General features: G+C 40.7%; 1 protein-coding gene across 1 annotated transcript in view; it reads left to right on the forward strand.

The window, feature by feature from the left end:
- Positions 1–13,560, forward strand: part of GPM6A (glycoprotein M6A) — a 152,612-nt gene extending 139,052 nt beyond the window's left edge. The window contains exons 4-7 of the mRNA XM_059155794.1: positions 235–388; positions 7,077–7,153; positions 7,682–7,747; positions 11,429–13,560. Of these exons, the coding sequence (XP_059011777.1) occupies positions 235–388; positions 7,077–7,153; positions 7,682–7,747; positions 11,429–11,581 (450 nt within the window). The 3' untranslated portion in view covers positions 11,582–13,560. The remainder of the gene's footprint in view (positions 1–234; positions 389–7,076; positions 7,154–7,681; positions 7,748–11,428) is intronic.
- The last annotated feature ends 532 nt before the right edge of the window (positions 13,561–14,092 follow it).

A 14,092-nucleotide genomic window follows, 5' to 3' on the forward strand; every position in this document is an offset into this window, starting at 1 on the left:
CCTTTGTTGCCGGGCATCTCTGCCACGCGGAGGGCTTCAGGCAGGTTCTTCCTGCTGGAGTAACCTATGTTAATCAGCACCTCCCAGCTTCCCACTGTACTTCCTGCAGTGTCATGATCATGTGCTGGGCACGAGGACACTTAACACTTCAAATTGGATTTTGTGATTTAGTCGCAAAATACTTCCTGTCTGGTGAATGACATGTTTTCTCTCTCAACTTTTTCTCTGTTGCAGTTCATTATGCTGACGTACCTTTTCATGCTGGCCTGGCTGGGGGTCACAGCTTTCACCTCTCTGCCCGTCTACATGTATTTCAATCTGTGGACCATTTGCCGAAACACCACCTTAGTGGAGGGAGCGAATCTCTGCTTGGACCTTCGTCAGTTTGGTAGGTGGACCTCTAACTAACTAAAGCAAGGCCTTGTGCTGTTTGACCTCAGTGACTGCCTCTGAAATATTGCCGGTGACCTTGGAACCATCATGACTTGATGAGAAATGGATACTTGAGAAATGTATCAGAGTTTTCACCTTTAAGACATCCTTTTTTAAATTTAAATACGTAGGAATTGAAGAATGATTGGAGGTTAGTCCCACAGCATGAATCTGTGCACGTGTGTGTTTGAACAGACTATCAGGTTGGATTTCCTGGTATCAGCAATATGAAATTGTGATGTCTGTGTCCCAACTCCTTTGCACTTGTCCAGGCTTGTTATGATGCTTGTATCTACTCTTATTCTCCCACGACAAGCTATGCAATTTGTGAAGTCTAGTGTGAAGATCACCCAAGAAGTATGTACTTCACTGACTTCCAAAATAAGGCAGAAAAACTTAGCATTTTATAATAATGGAATCCAAGAACATTAAACCAACCAATAGCCCTCTTTGGTTACTTTTGTTTAGGGCTCACTGTGGGCTTGTGATACACCGACACAATTCTACTTGTCTGTCCATGTTGACTTGTTTGATGCTTACAATGGTTCTGTATGGTGGACACTATTATTATCCTTTCTATAAGTGACACAGGGGGGTTGAATGAGTTGCAGGCAGGGACATGAGTGATGGCTAAGAAGGCTGTAGTCTTACTCACAGATGCAGGATTCTGTATGGTGGACACTATTGTTATTCTCTTTGGTGAGGATGAAGTTCTTGGTGAGAAGATGACAGGGAATATGGGCAGCTCTTCTCCCTCTCTTCCCCCTGGAGAGGTTTCGGTCCCGGATTCATAGCCCACATATGCACAGGAAGGGAAGGCTGTTGGAGGTCATGAGGAAACAGCTGTTTAGAAAACATGGCTCTGACTTCAGTCCCTCCCCCTCTCCGTGTCTTCCTCCTGTTCCGCTGATCTGAAAAGTGAAAGTTGGAAGAGAAGTGACTGGTCTCTCAGACACGGTTGTCAGCTAAAATACGGGCCACCTAGTGAAGTTCCAATTGCAGATAAACAAGCACTTTTTTAGTACAGTCCCCATATTGTATGGGACACACTTAATAATAGGTGTAAATGATGACTGGGATTAAAGCCTCCCTTTGAACCTTAGCACCGTTTACAATATAGTTATCAAGATTTATTCTAATTTAATTTTTCTCCATGATGTGGACAAGAGGGCACTTTTCAGATGTCATGCAACCTTTTACATCACATACTAATTTTTTCTGTTTGCCCTTAATATGAATCTACTGCCTGCATGACATTTATTTGCCTTCCAGATTATACATCCCCAGTAAGAATCCTGGATGTACAGTAACAGTCAATTTATCGAGGGGCATGGGCGTAGAAAAGGAGACTCCCCCCCAGGTCTGAATTATGATCAGTACAGACATTTACTAACATCATTAAAACAGTGATTGGGTAGAGAAGAACATGCTATAAAGTGATTTCCCTTATTTTGCAAAGTTACCTCATTACATCTAGACAGTGTCTTTGCTCTTAGGCGATCAAGGTCTTTGAACTGCATCATGGGAATTCTGGTCACATAACAGCTGGGATGTCTGCTTCTTCCCTACTTGCATGTCCCTGTTCATTCCCCTGCATGTGATAAATCGGTCCACGTCCTACCGATCTGATGACGAGCACAGCCGTTATGCAGCTCACACAGTTGGGGAACTTGTTGCCATATTTCAAAATTAGTCATGAAATAATCTGACTAGCAATTTTAATTTTTTAATGCTTTCGAAATTATTTCTCTTGTCCTTCAATGATGGGCACAGCAATTTAATGACATTGAATGTATGAAGGGTTTGTCTTAGTAAATTTGTGTCAGAAAATGTTAAAACTGATCCCCCCACATACACACCAATATTATCATCTAGATCCAGAATTTAAAACTGTGTTTTGTTAAAACCCAGTGATTCAGTGAAACTCCCTCAGGCCAACCGTAGGGAGAGACTGGTCCAGAGCAGGTGGACTCTGGGTGGGGCTCCTTTAGCCTTCTAACCAGCCCATTGTAACGTATCCACACATTGTAACAGGAGCAGCTTGCTTTCATCTGATTTCCATACAGCCCTTCTTGGTAAAATTTCGTTTCAACAAATACTTATTTACCTTCTGTTATGTGTCAGCACTGCTCAATTTTGAAAGACAAAAATCTCCACGTCAAAAAAGTAAAATAAATGAAACTTTGACAAACACTTAGATCATGGACCTGGCCCATCAATCTTTTTCTAGAGAAGACACTCGTGACATAGGAACATTGCATTGTTTGCACAAGATGGAACAGCGGACAGAGCTGATCTATCAGTCAACAGCATTTTTGACTGTAGTCTACTCTGTTCAAAAGGATATCCTATGTTAATATAGAAACTAGATACGTATGCTATAAGTAGGAAAACTTTGGTGTGTTTAGCCATGTGTCATTGCTAATCAGTGAACCATATTTACTGCTATTAAATAATTCAAGAATTTATTTGGTAAAATCTTGGCTACATTTTTCTTATCTAGTCCATTCCTCTGCATAGGCATTCCTAGGTTGGTCTACCTGTCAAAGGGGCATTAGGTTACCAATGGAATGAAGGTTACTAATCAACTGATCTAAAAATGGGGCAATTACCCTGGATAGTCCAGGTGGGCCACATGTAATCACAGGGGCCCTTAAGAGTGGAAGAGGCAGAAGAGAAGAAGCCAGAGGGAGGTGACCTCAGAAGAAATGCACATTTTACTCAGAGAGATGCCTCACTTTGAGGACAGACAAAAGGGGCAAGGAGCCTAGGACTGTGGGTAGACTAGAGGAGCTAGAAAAGGATACTTCAGGCATTCTATCATCGTTATGATTAGAAATGTAAATGGCAAATTATTTGGAAATTCAGCATTTATATTTCCAAGTAGGGAGTTCATTTCCTAACACCCCATAAGGGTTCGTAGTGTCATTACACTTCCTCCTCCTGCTTCCCTCCCCCTCTGGCTTACAATTTCCTCCCTAAAGAGGGAGTGGTGCTTCGACCACCCAGAAACCTCCAAGAGGCTTTTTATTGCCTTAATGAGGAAAGTAATAGGAACTGTGCACAGGATGCAAGTTTTTCCTAGTTCAGACACAACCAATCCTTAGAAAGCCAGAAATATAGTACTTCAGTTTAACCAGCTTCAAGGATGTTAAAAAGCAGTAACAACAAGCTATAGAGAAAGCTTGTGGCTGCACCTCTGACACATGAAACTCGTCCTGTTTGCCCTTCTTGCCGTGCATTCCTGCTACTTCCCTTGTATGATCCTAACTTGTTGCTTGTTTTCAAGAAAACAGAAATGTCCTTGTGTATATTTCATTGAAGGACTCTTCTACACGAGTGCAGTAAATATGCTCACTATTTAGAAAAATGAGTAAATCTGAAAGTTTGTTTCTTGGGGGTTAGGCCAGTTTGGCCCTTCCTTGACAGAGACCCGCAAATCCAAATAATCAAGGTTTTGGGTTTGCACGGCAACATAGCTTATGGACACCTTCTCATGTTCATAGTTTCCCATGATGCAGACGTGGATTGACAGACGATAATTAACTTGCAGTATGTCTGTTTGTGGTATGTGGTATCTGTATCACCGATGTCTTATATACAGATGCATTTTATGTCCGGAGTCCTGGAGGCCGAGTGGAAGGGCTGGGTTACAGTATTTTAAAGGTGGTGGAGGAAGGCTTAACTGAAGAGCCATTATTGGATGGATATAAGGGTCGTGGGAATATTCATAGTGGAGGGAAGATCCAGGTAAAGTTACCGAAGCAGCTCCATGCCTGGCATCTTCAGCAAACCCCAGAGAGGCCCGTGTGGCCAAAGCAGAATGAGAAAACAGGAGGGATGGATTGGGATGGAGTCTGAGAGTCATGGAACGCCGTGCTGAGTGCGTAGTGGGACGTCATCCATTTAGAGATTTTTATTCTGAAGGGAGTAGAGGATATTTGCAGGTTTGGGCTGAAGAGAAGCAGTATCTCCCTTCCCTTGTGGAAGAATCACTGGCTGCCATATAGAGAATGGACTGTCCCAAGAGGAGAAGGAGGGAAGTCAGTCAGCACTCTTGTTGTAGCCCTGAGGCGCCAGAGGGAGGCTCAGATGGGTTAGTGGCGAGAGAAGTGGGGAGAAGTGGTCTGGTGCTGACCGTACTTGGAAGATCGGGGCTGCAGAAGGTCTAGATGGATGGGCACGTGGGTTTGAGAGAAAAAGAGGATTGAAGGAGGAATGCAGTTGTCGCCAGGACCACGGGGAACACTGACTTGCTGTCACATGAGCCGGGAAGCCTACAAGAGCTTGCTCGGGAGGGAGGCCGGCAAGGGAGACCAGAGTGCACTTTTGAAGATGTTGTAGAGACTTACTAGGAATCTAAACAGAGTTGTCCGGGGTAAGAAATAGGGTATATGAGTCTTGATTTTGGGAGGGAGGCACACGGCTGGCTGAACGGATTGAGGAGCTGTTGATAATTTGTAGCGAGCTCTGAGACTCTGTGAGATCCACAGGGGACAAAGATGACAGGTGTGCACACTGGGAGCTCCCGTGAACGAGGTCCTGGAGAGAGGGGACCTGTGAGAATCAAAACCTAAAACAAGAATCTATAGGGGCGCCTGGGTGGCTCAGTGGGTTAAAGCCTCTCCCTTTGGCTCAGGTCACGATCTCAGGGTCCTGGGATCAAGTCCCACATCGGGCTCTCTGCTCAGCAGGGAGTCTGCTTCCCCCTCTCTCTCCGCCTGCCTCTCTGCCTACTGTGATCTCTGTCTGTCAAATAAATAAATAAAATCTTTAAAAAACAACAAAAACAAAACCAAGAATCTGTAGATTTGGGGATGTAGTGAAGACAAGCATGAAGGAGAGGGAGGCGGCCGCTGCCTCCAGCCCTGCGGGTCGCTCAGGAGAAGAGGGAAAATTTATCTTTGATTTTATTTATGTGGTGGTCATGGCTGATTTCCATGGAGGGTTGAGGCAGAATCTGACTGGAAAGGTGGGAAAAGTTTAAGTAGGAAGGAAAAGAAGGGAATGGCAGACAGTGTACGTAGTTAATGCTTTGAAGGAGTTTGGCTGCAGAGGTCAACAAAGACACAGGTGAGGAGCTGTGTGCACAGCCTGACCCACGATGACGTTTGTCGTGGAACAGCCTGCAGAAGCGTGGCCTTAACCGGGAAGCACTCTCAATGGTGATGGTTTATGAGACGCATCTTAGGGGCTTCTTACCCTCCCACACTCCATGTCATCTTGGCAGAAAAGAAAGGTCCCAGAGAAGCATGTCTGCATTCGATGGACCACAAGTAGATTACATTTTAAAACAGAAATAATCGCACAAACTACCGTTGGGGCAGAATGGCACCATCTCCATCGACAGTGGGAGCTGGCCATGTACCTCAAAGCCAGGAGATGTGAAGAGATACACGTATTAACGTTAAATAAAGAGACGGCAGTGCCAAAAGCTTAGGGAATAGTTCATCCCGAACTTGTGGGGTTTTTTTTTTCCCTTTATGTATGTATGTTTAATGCTTCAGTAGTTCTCAAAACGAAATTCAAGGCCCCTTCGAGGCTAACCCAGATCACTTTTCTGTAAAACGAGATCCGTGGCAGTGTAGCCTCAATGTGCTGGTTAGAGATGCAGTTCTCCTGGTAAACACTCTGGTTTCTGATTTCACAGTTCTGTGGTGGGGTCCAGAAACACACATTTTTGAACATTCCCCAGGTGATTCTGATGCTGTTGGTCTGTGAGCCAACTGGAGGAAGGGAGAATGTGAGCAAAATTACAGGGTTTTTTAACATTTTTTTCCTACTGATAACACTGTTTTCAATATTAGCAGAGAAGAATCACTCCTTTGGATGATACGCTTTTATAGACTAACAGAAGCTTTGTACCAGCAGAATGAATTTGGATCCACACTTCAGCTTAGTCTGGGACATAGTTATTGGAGTAATTGTGATGGCTGCGCCATTGCACCAAACCCCGCAGCTGGCTGCGATTGAATCTGAAGGCTCTGGGGGCTGGGTCCAGTTGACTTCAGATTGAAGATGTTGTAAATTGTTTGAGGGCTAAATAGTTCTGATCTTCCACTCATAATCCCGGTTATACTTATTATCTAGCTATAAAAGCTGAGAATGTCGGTGCACCTCGGTGGCTCAGTGGGTTAAAGCCTCTGCCTTCAGCTCAGGTCATAATCTCAGGGTCCTGGGATCAAGCCCCACATTGGGCTCTCTCTCTCTGCCTGCCTCTCTGCCAACTTGTGATCTCTGTCTGTCAAATAAATAGTCTTTTTTTTTTTTTTTAAGATTTTATTTATTCATTTGACAGAGAGAAATCACAAGTAGATGGAGAGGCAGGCAGAGAGAGAGAGAGAGAGGAAAGCAGGCTCCCCGCCGAGCAGAGAGCCCGATGCGGGACTCGATCCCAGGACCCTGAGATCATGACCTGAGCCGAAGGCAGCGGCTTAACCCACTGAGCCACCCAGGCGCCCCTGTCAAATAAATAGTCTTAAAAAAAAAAAGAATTTATTAAAAAAAAAAAAAAAGCTGAGAATGTTTTCATTATACTGTAGCATAAAATGGAACCTCCTTAGTTTTTATCAGCATAAGATTCTTTTTCTCCCTCTGGGCTCTTGAAAACATTTATAAACTAAGCTATAATTTTCTACATGTAGGAATTGTGACAATTGGAGAGGAAAAGAAAATTTGCACCGTCTCTGAGAACTTCCTGAGGATGTGTGAGTCCACTGAGGTAAATGTTTTTAAAGCTGTTTCTGTTGTCCAAATTTTAGCTTCATTTTCGTAGTTGAAAAAGACATAATTAAAACTATTGAATTTTCCCCTTTTCACCTAAGGAGCAATTGTACTTACAGTGATGTTACGCAGGGGGACTGGAGAATAAATATGAATTTCAATAAAAATTATAACCAATATATATTTTCTAGAAACTATCATGTTCACAAAAATTGAACATTTTACTGTTACCTTTTAAAAATGTAGCCTTACTTAGTTAAAATATTACTGAAGACCATCATTACTAATGACGCTCTCATCTTTGTAGTAAAAGTATAGTAAAATGATGCAGTTGCAAAGACTTAATTTGCAGGAGAAAAGATACTGTAATGTTTTCAGATTGAGCTACGGATGTATCAGTCCCTTAATGTAAGTGCACTTTTCTTAAAGATGTACGAAGTTCTTATTCGTAAGGCGGCAGCAGTCCGGATCTCTCTTCTGCTTGTAACTCGAGGCGTGTTTTGATTCTCTGCGGTTTCCTTTGCAGCTGAACATGACCTTCCACTTGTTCATTGTGGCGCTTGCTGGGGCTGGGGCCGCAGTCATTGCTATGGTAAGACCTTGTGCTCTGGGGCTTGGTTTTCAATTTGAAGGACAAAGCGATTTACTTGTTGAGATGAGCTTTTATCCCCAAATCTGAAGTCCATAGGAATCCTATTTATTTTAATATCAGTTTAAAAAGGTGGGGTAGGGGGAACAGGGAACAAACAGTAGGCAAATAAGTAAGTGAAAAACAAAGCTTAACCTGAAAAAGTGTTATTGTTACACTAGAGGTAGTATTTGGGAAGCAGTTTAAGGATTAGAATACTCAGTCATATCGGTAACATTAACAAAAATAAGTAAATTCATCATGTCGCAGATACTAGGTCCCTATTAACATGACAGACCGTCTCTGGACCATAGAGGTCCGTATCAGTGTAATGTTCTAGGTGATCTAATCAGTCCCTTAACTTCCTTTTCTCCTGATTTAAGGACATAAAAAAGCCATATGGAGTCACTCATGGAAAAAAGGTTGATTTATTCTTCTTAACACAGATATCAATAGTTTCCTGCTATTTCTTTGATATCTGTATTCAGAAATGCTAAGAACACGTTTTTCAAGTCAGGCTTTTACTGAGTTTTGAGGACCTACAATGTTCCAGTTTGTCTCTTCCTTGGTACAGTTTGCTCCTGGACGCCCAGAGACCAACAGCGGACAAACACTCAGAGCATCAGTGATAGTTTTCACAGCCAGCGTCTGCTGCTCCTTATTTTTGCATCGTAGTGTGCAAAGTAATAATACAAAAGTGAAGTGGTAGAGAGCTCTAGAATGCTCCCTGTAACCTCACAAATATAGCCAATTCAGTATGCAAAGATGATGAATTAATTTGAATCTATTTAATTCCTTCCCTTATGGTGCCAATACACTGAGTTTTCAGATATTTTGTTAATTTAGTATCATGCTCATTGCTCAGCATTTGAGATAGAGTGTATAAGCCTCTACATAAGAATTTTATTTCCAAATGAGGAACTTAATAAGATCATGGTGGCTAATTAATTGGAGGGGTCACAATAATACAATAAGCAAGGGCTTTATAGTCTCAGCCTAAAATCAGGTGCTAAGATACGCCCTGGAGAAACAGGTCATGTTCTGAGGATGATGGTTCAAGTTCCCATGGTCCCAAGCAGCACCCAGCCCGGCCGTGAGACAAGAGGAAAACATCTCTTCATACACACATTCCCGTGCAATGGGTAATTGTTAGGGACTTGTGCTTGTTCGGGCAGCACACTCTAGTGTATAAGAGGTCTAGCAAAGCACTTTTTGTAAAGAGAGAGGTGTGTGATAAAGCATGTGTTCATATTTGCTACGTGTGTGTGTGTAAAACTGTAAAAATGCATACCATTAGGCATACATTAGTAAAAAGTACTTGTATAAATGAATAATATACTTAAATGTCCCCAGAAATGCTTACTCTGAAATGATTCTATTATCAAAAAGATCTTAAGATAATAGAAATTCAGATGCTATGTATTTCTTAAGGAATCTGTGCTTTGCATAAACTCAGATACTAAGTTATAAATAAATTTTATTTCAAACTATAAGAGTTTAGAATATTATTCTTAAGTACTAGCATCCTTTTGACTATCTAAATAAATGCATAGCATAAATTCCTTAAGAAATAAATAACATCTGACTACTGATTGACATCGGTATTTCCCACTCATTAGCTCTGATAGTAGTTACAATTTTAGGAGACAGGAGGAATATAACAATAGCTATTGCTTCTGCTCCTGGTACTAATACTAGTTCCAATAGTACTGATGTTTGCTCATATTTCTTTAAGCCTTGCTCTGTTGAAAGCACCGCCAAATGGTTAGGCACATAAATACATTCAGCAGTCATAATATAGCCATGTCACTAACCTCATCCCCAACTCCTTTGGCACTCGAAGTACACTACCATCATTACTTCTGTTTTAGAGATGAGAAAAATGAGATGAATCCTTCTCTAGCAAAATATTTAAAACGTCATCTAAAATTTAAGGCAAAGATGGTAAGAATTTGTACGAAGACTAATGTAATCTACTCCATTTGATTTTTTGAAGGCATTAGAAAGTTCTGTAGACGCTAACAGAAGGGGTCTGCTTGGCTTTGTGCCAGGTTCCGGGGACCTCTGTCCACCTGCCAAGGGACAGTCAGAGCCTGGCAGCTGGTGTCCCCTGAGGCGAGAGGAAATGTCTGAACACGACTGCAAAGTGCCTATTTCTGAACTAGAAGGACGCTGAAGCTCTTTTCAGTATTTCACTCAGACATATTTAATAATAATTTAGGGTTATATATTTTCAGGAACCTTCAGGAAGGTTTATATACATCTCAAAATATATTCATTCGTATGAAACGTATTTTGAGTATCCACTACTTGCCAAACACTCTCCGCAGTACTTAATGTCTTCTGAGCAATGCGGCACAGTCCCACGTGAATGTGGTCGTGTCTGTAGCCTCTGTTCAGTCCTCATGGATGTGGTGATGAAGCCTGTGATCACCATGGAAGTGACAGGGGACAAGAGTACAGCTCACAGCTCTTGCTTGCGTGTGGCTTACGATTTCCACTACACAAAGTGCAGAATTTCAGAGGAAACAGAACATTCTGAAAATTCTTACTGGTATTCTTCTTGGTCTGCATCGTTTCCCATATTGCTGTGTCAAAATTGTCATTTTTTTTTCTACCTGCCTGTTGACTACCTTCACATATCACAGCAGTCTCCATTTAGAATGGACTTTGTGTCCGTGATGTCGATCTGTCCTTTTCTAAAACCATCCTACCTCCTGTCTTTCAGTGTACTCTTGGCTAATCAAATTGTTAGTGTTCTATTTTATTAAATTACGGACAAAAATATTGCCCACCCTTTAGAACTCAGATCAAGTAAATAATTAACAATGTAGTTTCCCTTTCATATTCACCCATCAAAAGCCGTCATTTGGAAAACTGCTTTGTCTCTCTCTATGGACCAGGAATGAGGTAAAGGGAGGAAAAACAAACAAGTGATCTCAGCTGAGTGCTTTCAAGTCCAAACAGGAACTTCATGACTTGAGTAACTATGCTACTCGAGATAGATCAGGAGCTTCCTTTGTAAGCATGCACTCTTCGGGCTATTGCGAATGCATGCAAACCTACAGAATCCATATGGCACAGTACTTGCTCTCCTGTAGTTTGCAATCTAAAGGAAACTGCAAAATTCAGCTCATGGAAAATTAACTTGACAATTAAATCTGCAGATTTATTTGGGGGTTTCCATGATCCCTCCTTCTGTTGCACGGCAGGCAATACCATAACCGCCCATTAATTCTAAGTTGTTTAGACTCAAACAGTGTAAGAGACCATTTTCTGTTAGGGACGGGAAAGCACAGATACAGGATCATGAGATGTATAGTATGTTGGTGTGGGTAGGTGAGGGCAAAATGAACAGGGAACATCACATAAAGATTAAGAATCAATCTTGGCTACTCCAGACTTGAAAAAGAAGGAGAGAAAGAGGTTCTGAAAGGAAGGGAGCGGAGAAGCTGCTGTCATGTAGTCAGAGACGGGAGAAGGAATAACAGATTTTTATTGTTCCTCTTACCGCAGAAGTTCTGCTTCCGTCTTATGAGTCACACAGCCTATAAGCATATAATGTGAACGTCTCTTTCCTTAGAGCAAGGTGTAATGAAGACGCTGAACAGCCTTCCAGTGTAAATTATCTCTGTCTTTGATTAGGTTCACTACCTTATGGTTCTGTCTGCCAACTGGGCTTACGTGAAAGATGCCTGCCGGATGCAGAAATACGAGGACATCAAGTCGAAGGAGGAACAAGAGCTTCACGACATCCACTCCACTCGCTCCAAAGAGCGGCTCAATGCATACACATAAATAAGTCCTTCCTGCCCCTCCCGCCATTCAGATGCATTGGTGTTTAATGAAGGGCCATCCAACCACCCAATCTTTGGAGAACTAAAACGGAAGTGCTTCTCATCAACGATGTGTAGGGTGACTTAGGAATCACCCGAACACCATTCCTTGCTGTTTAGCACTTCATTTCCTAATTGGTTAAATTGGTGTGATCAGATCTCTTCTACAAGCTCCTATCCAGCCTTTTCCTTTTTTTAAATTTCTCAAACTCATTACTAATGCTGTCAGATTGGAGATACTAACATTGTCAAATGCAGACATTTATTTGATTTTTTTAACTGCTTCCCATGTGTTAATACAGAACACCTTTTGCATTATTTCTTATGTTTTGGAAAGAAAAATAGCTTTTTATACTTTTTAGTTTTGATTTCAGTAACTAGTTTAACTACAGGTAACCTTCAAAGGGACCATTGTACATTATGAACAATAGACAGAGACGGTATCGTTAACAACTCTTCTCGGAATCTGGAAATCCTGTCTGGAGATGAGCGGCCATGTTAGTACAGGCCCTGGTTCATGTTTTCATTGATCTAAGGTGCAATTTCTAAATTTGTAAGAGTAGGTTAAAAAAAAAAGAAGTGCTTCTTATCTTTGTTAACATTGTATTTTTTTTTTCTTGATGTACTTAAAAGGTATTTCTCTCTGATTACTCATGTTTATGTTGTGAGCACGTAGAAACAGTGATGCTTATGCACGGCTAGTAGCCTTCTTGAGATTGCGACACCAGACTTACCTTTTAAAACTTAGTATAGAGACAATGTTAATGGAAATACTGTGAACTCTTGAAGAATGATCTCTTTGTGATTTAAGCAGCGGCTGGATTGGAACTTTTAATATGCTAATGTGGAACATTAATTACCTTTACGAAGGTGGTATATTAAGAAATAAGCACAGTAAACCCTCAGAAGTTGTTTTACCTACTTTAAAAGATTTTAACGGATTGCACCTCTGTAAACTATCCCTCCAATGTGTATGATATATTTGAAAAGGCTTCCATTAATATAATAGCTTTGCTTGCAGCCTTCCAATCTATGTTGGTTTACCTGTAGTGTTTTTTAAAGTGTGGTCAGAGGCCACTCTAGAATGTATCCCTTCCAAGTGTAGTGAGATACCTGTGTTTTTATTTGAAGTAAGTCATTTTAACCAAATGTTCATTCATAATCATTTATAAGAAGTACCTATATCAAAGGAATAAAAAAAAAAAAAACAATCAGTATTACTGGACCAAAATTGGTGTTTGTTTTAACCTTGACTCTTCTTTTGATTCTTTCTAATGCTACAAGAATGCTGTAAAGTGTCTTTTAAAATGATGTAGCCTGACAAGACATTTTTGTCAGTGTATAAAAATTAGGTAGTATTGTGCACTGATTTGACCATTGTGAAATCTTTTCTCAGTGTAAGTGCATTTCTAATAAAATTTATGAGTGAAACAATCTTTGTACAACGACTAGTCATGCATCATCCGTAATTTTACAAGTTCTTGTAGTAGGTAGCGGGGTATTACTAGGGTTATCTGTGGCATGATTATGCATTCTGTAGTATAATTTAATTAATTTGGGGTTTTGCTTCCTTTTTTTTACATGTAGATGATCTTACTGGTTCAACCTTTTTCTGATATATGCAGTATTACAGATATTGAGCAAAAGTATTAATGGGCTTCTTTAAATTCTATATTATAGTGTTTCAGTTCTGTGTCTTAACAGTTTGTGATGATTTTTAAAACTGTCTTTTAAACTTATGTAATGATGTTGATGCTTTTGGCATTTTTTTTTTTCCTGGTATTAGAGTTTGTATTTTCACAAAGAGTGCTTTGTAGCAGGCATTACAATTAATCTGTTTTGTACATAAATGTGCCAACAGCTTGATGGTGGCGTTTTTGAAATGTAGAACAAAGTGCTTGCAAAATGTAATAAATACACTTGTGTACTTTGTGTACTTATTATTAGTTTCTGCAGTGTTTTTTTGTGGTTTTTTTTTTTTTTTTGTTTTGTTTTGTTTATTCCTCTTTCCTATGTGTGTGCACTCTTTCCAGACGCACTAGACGCTGTCTTTTTAGGACGCTGCTTAGCTCAGTTGAGCTGCCCTCAAGCTGAACTGAGAATTCTGTGTATGACACGCAGCATAGGGAGGCCAGGGAGCTGGGGAGAGGGCAAAGGTGTGAAGGTTTGGAGGTCATTTAATTTAGCAAAATGATAACAATTCCCGACTTAATGCTATTCCCTTGCCTAATTTCTGTTGTTTTGTGTTTTCTTTAGAGCTTCCTAAACTAGTAGAGAAACAAAAAAGACTAATTCAATTCAGAAAGAAAAATGCTTTCTTGGTTCGCTTCGAAATTTCAAGGTGAGAACACTTAACGTGAAAAATACATATATTTTCCATACTCTTTGTTTGAGTTGTAATTTCTTCTGGCCAAACTAGAAGTGATGGTGGTTTAAAAATAATAAAACAGTGATCAATAAAAATCTTAATTTT

This window comes from Mustela lutreola, chromosome 18 (assembly GCF_030435805.1).
Source record: "Mustela lutreola isolate mMusLut2 chromosome 18, mMusLut2.pri, whole genome shotgun sequence".
Classification (NCBI taxonomy): Eukaryota; Metazoa; Chordata; class Mammalia; order Carnivora; family Mustelidae; genus Mustela; species Mustela lutreola.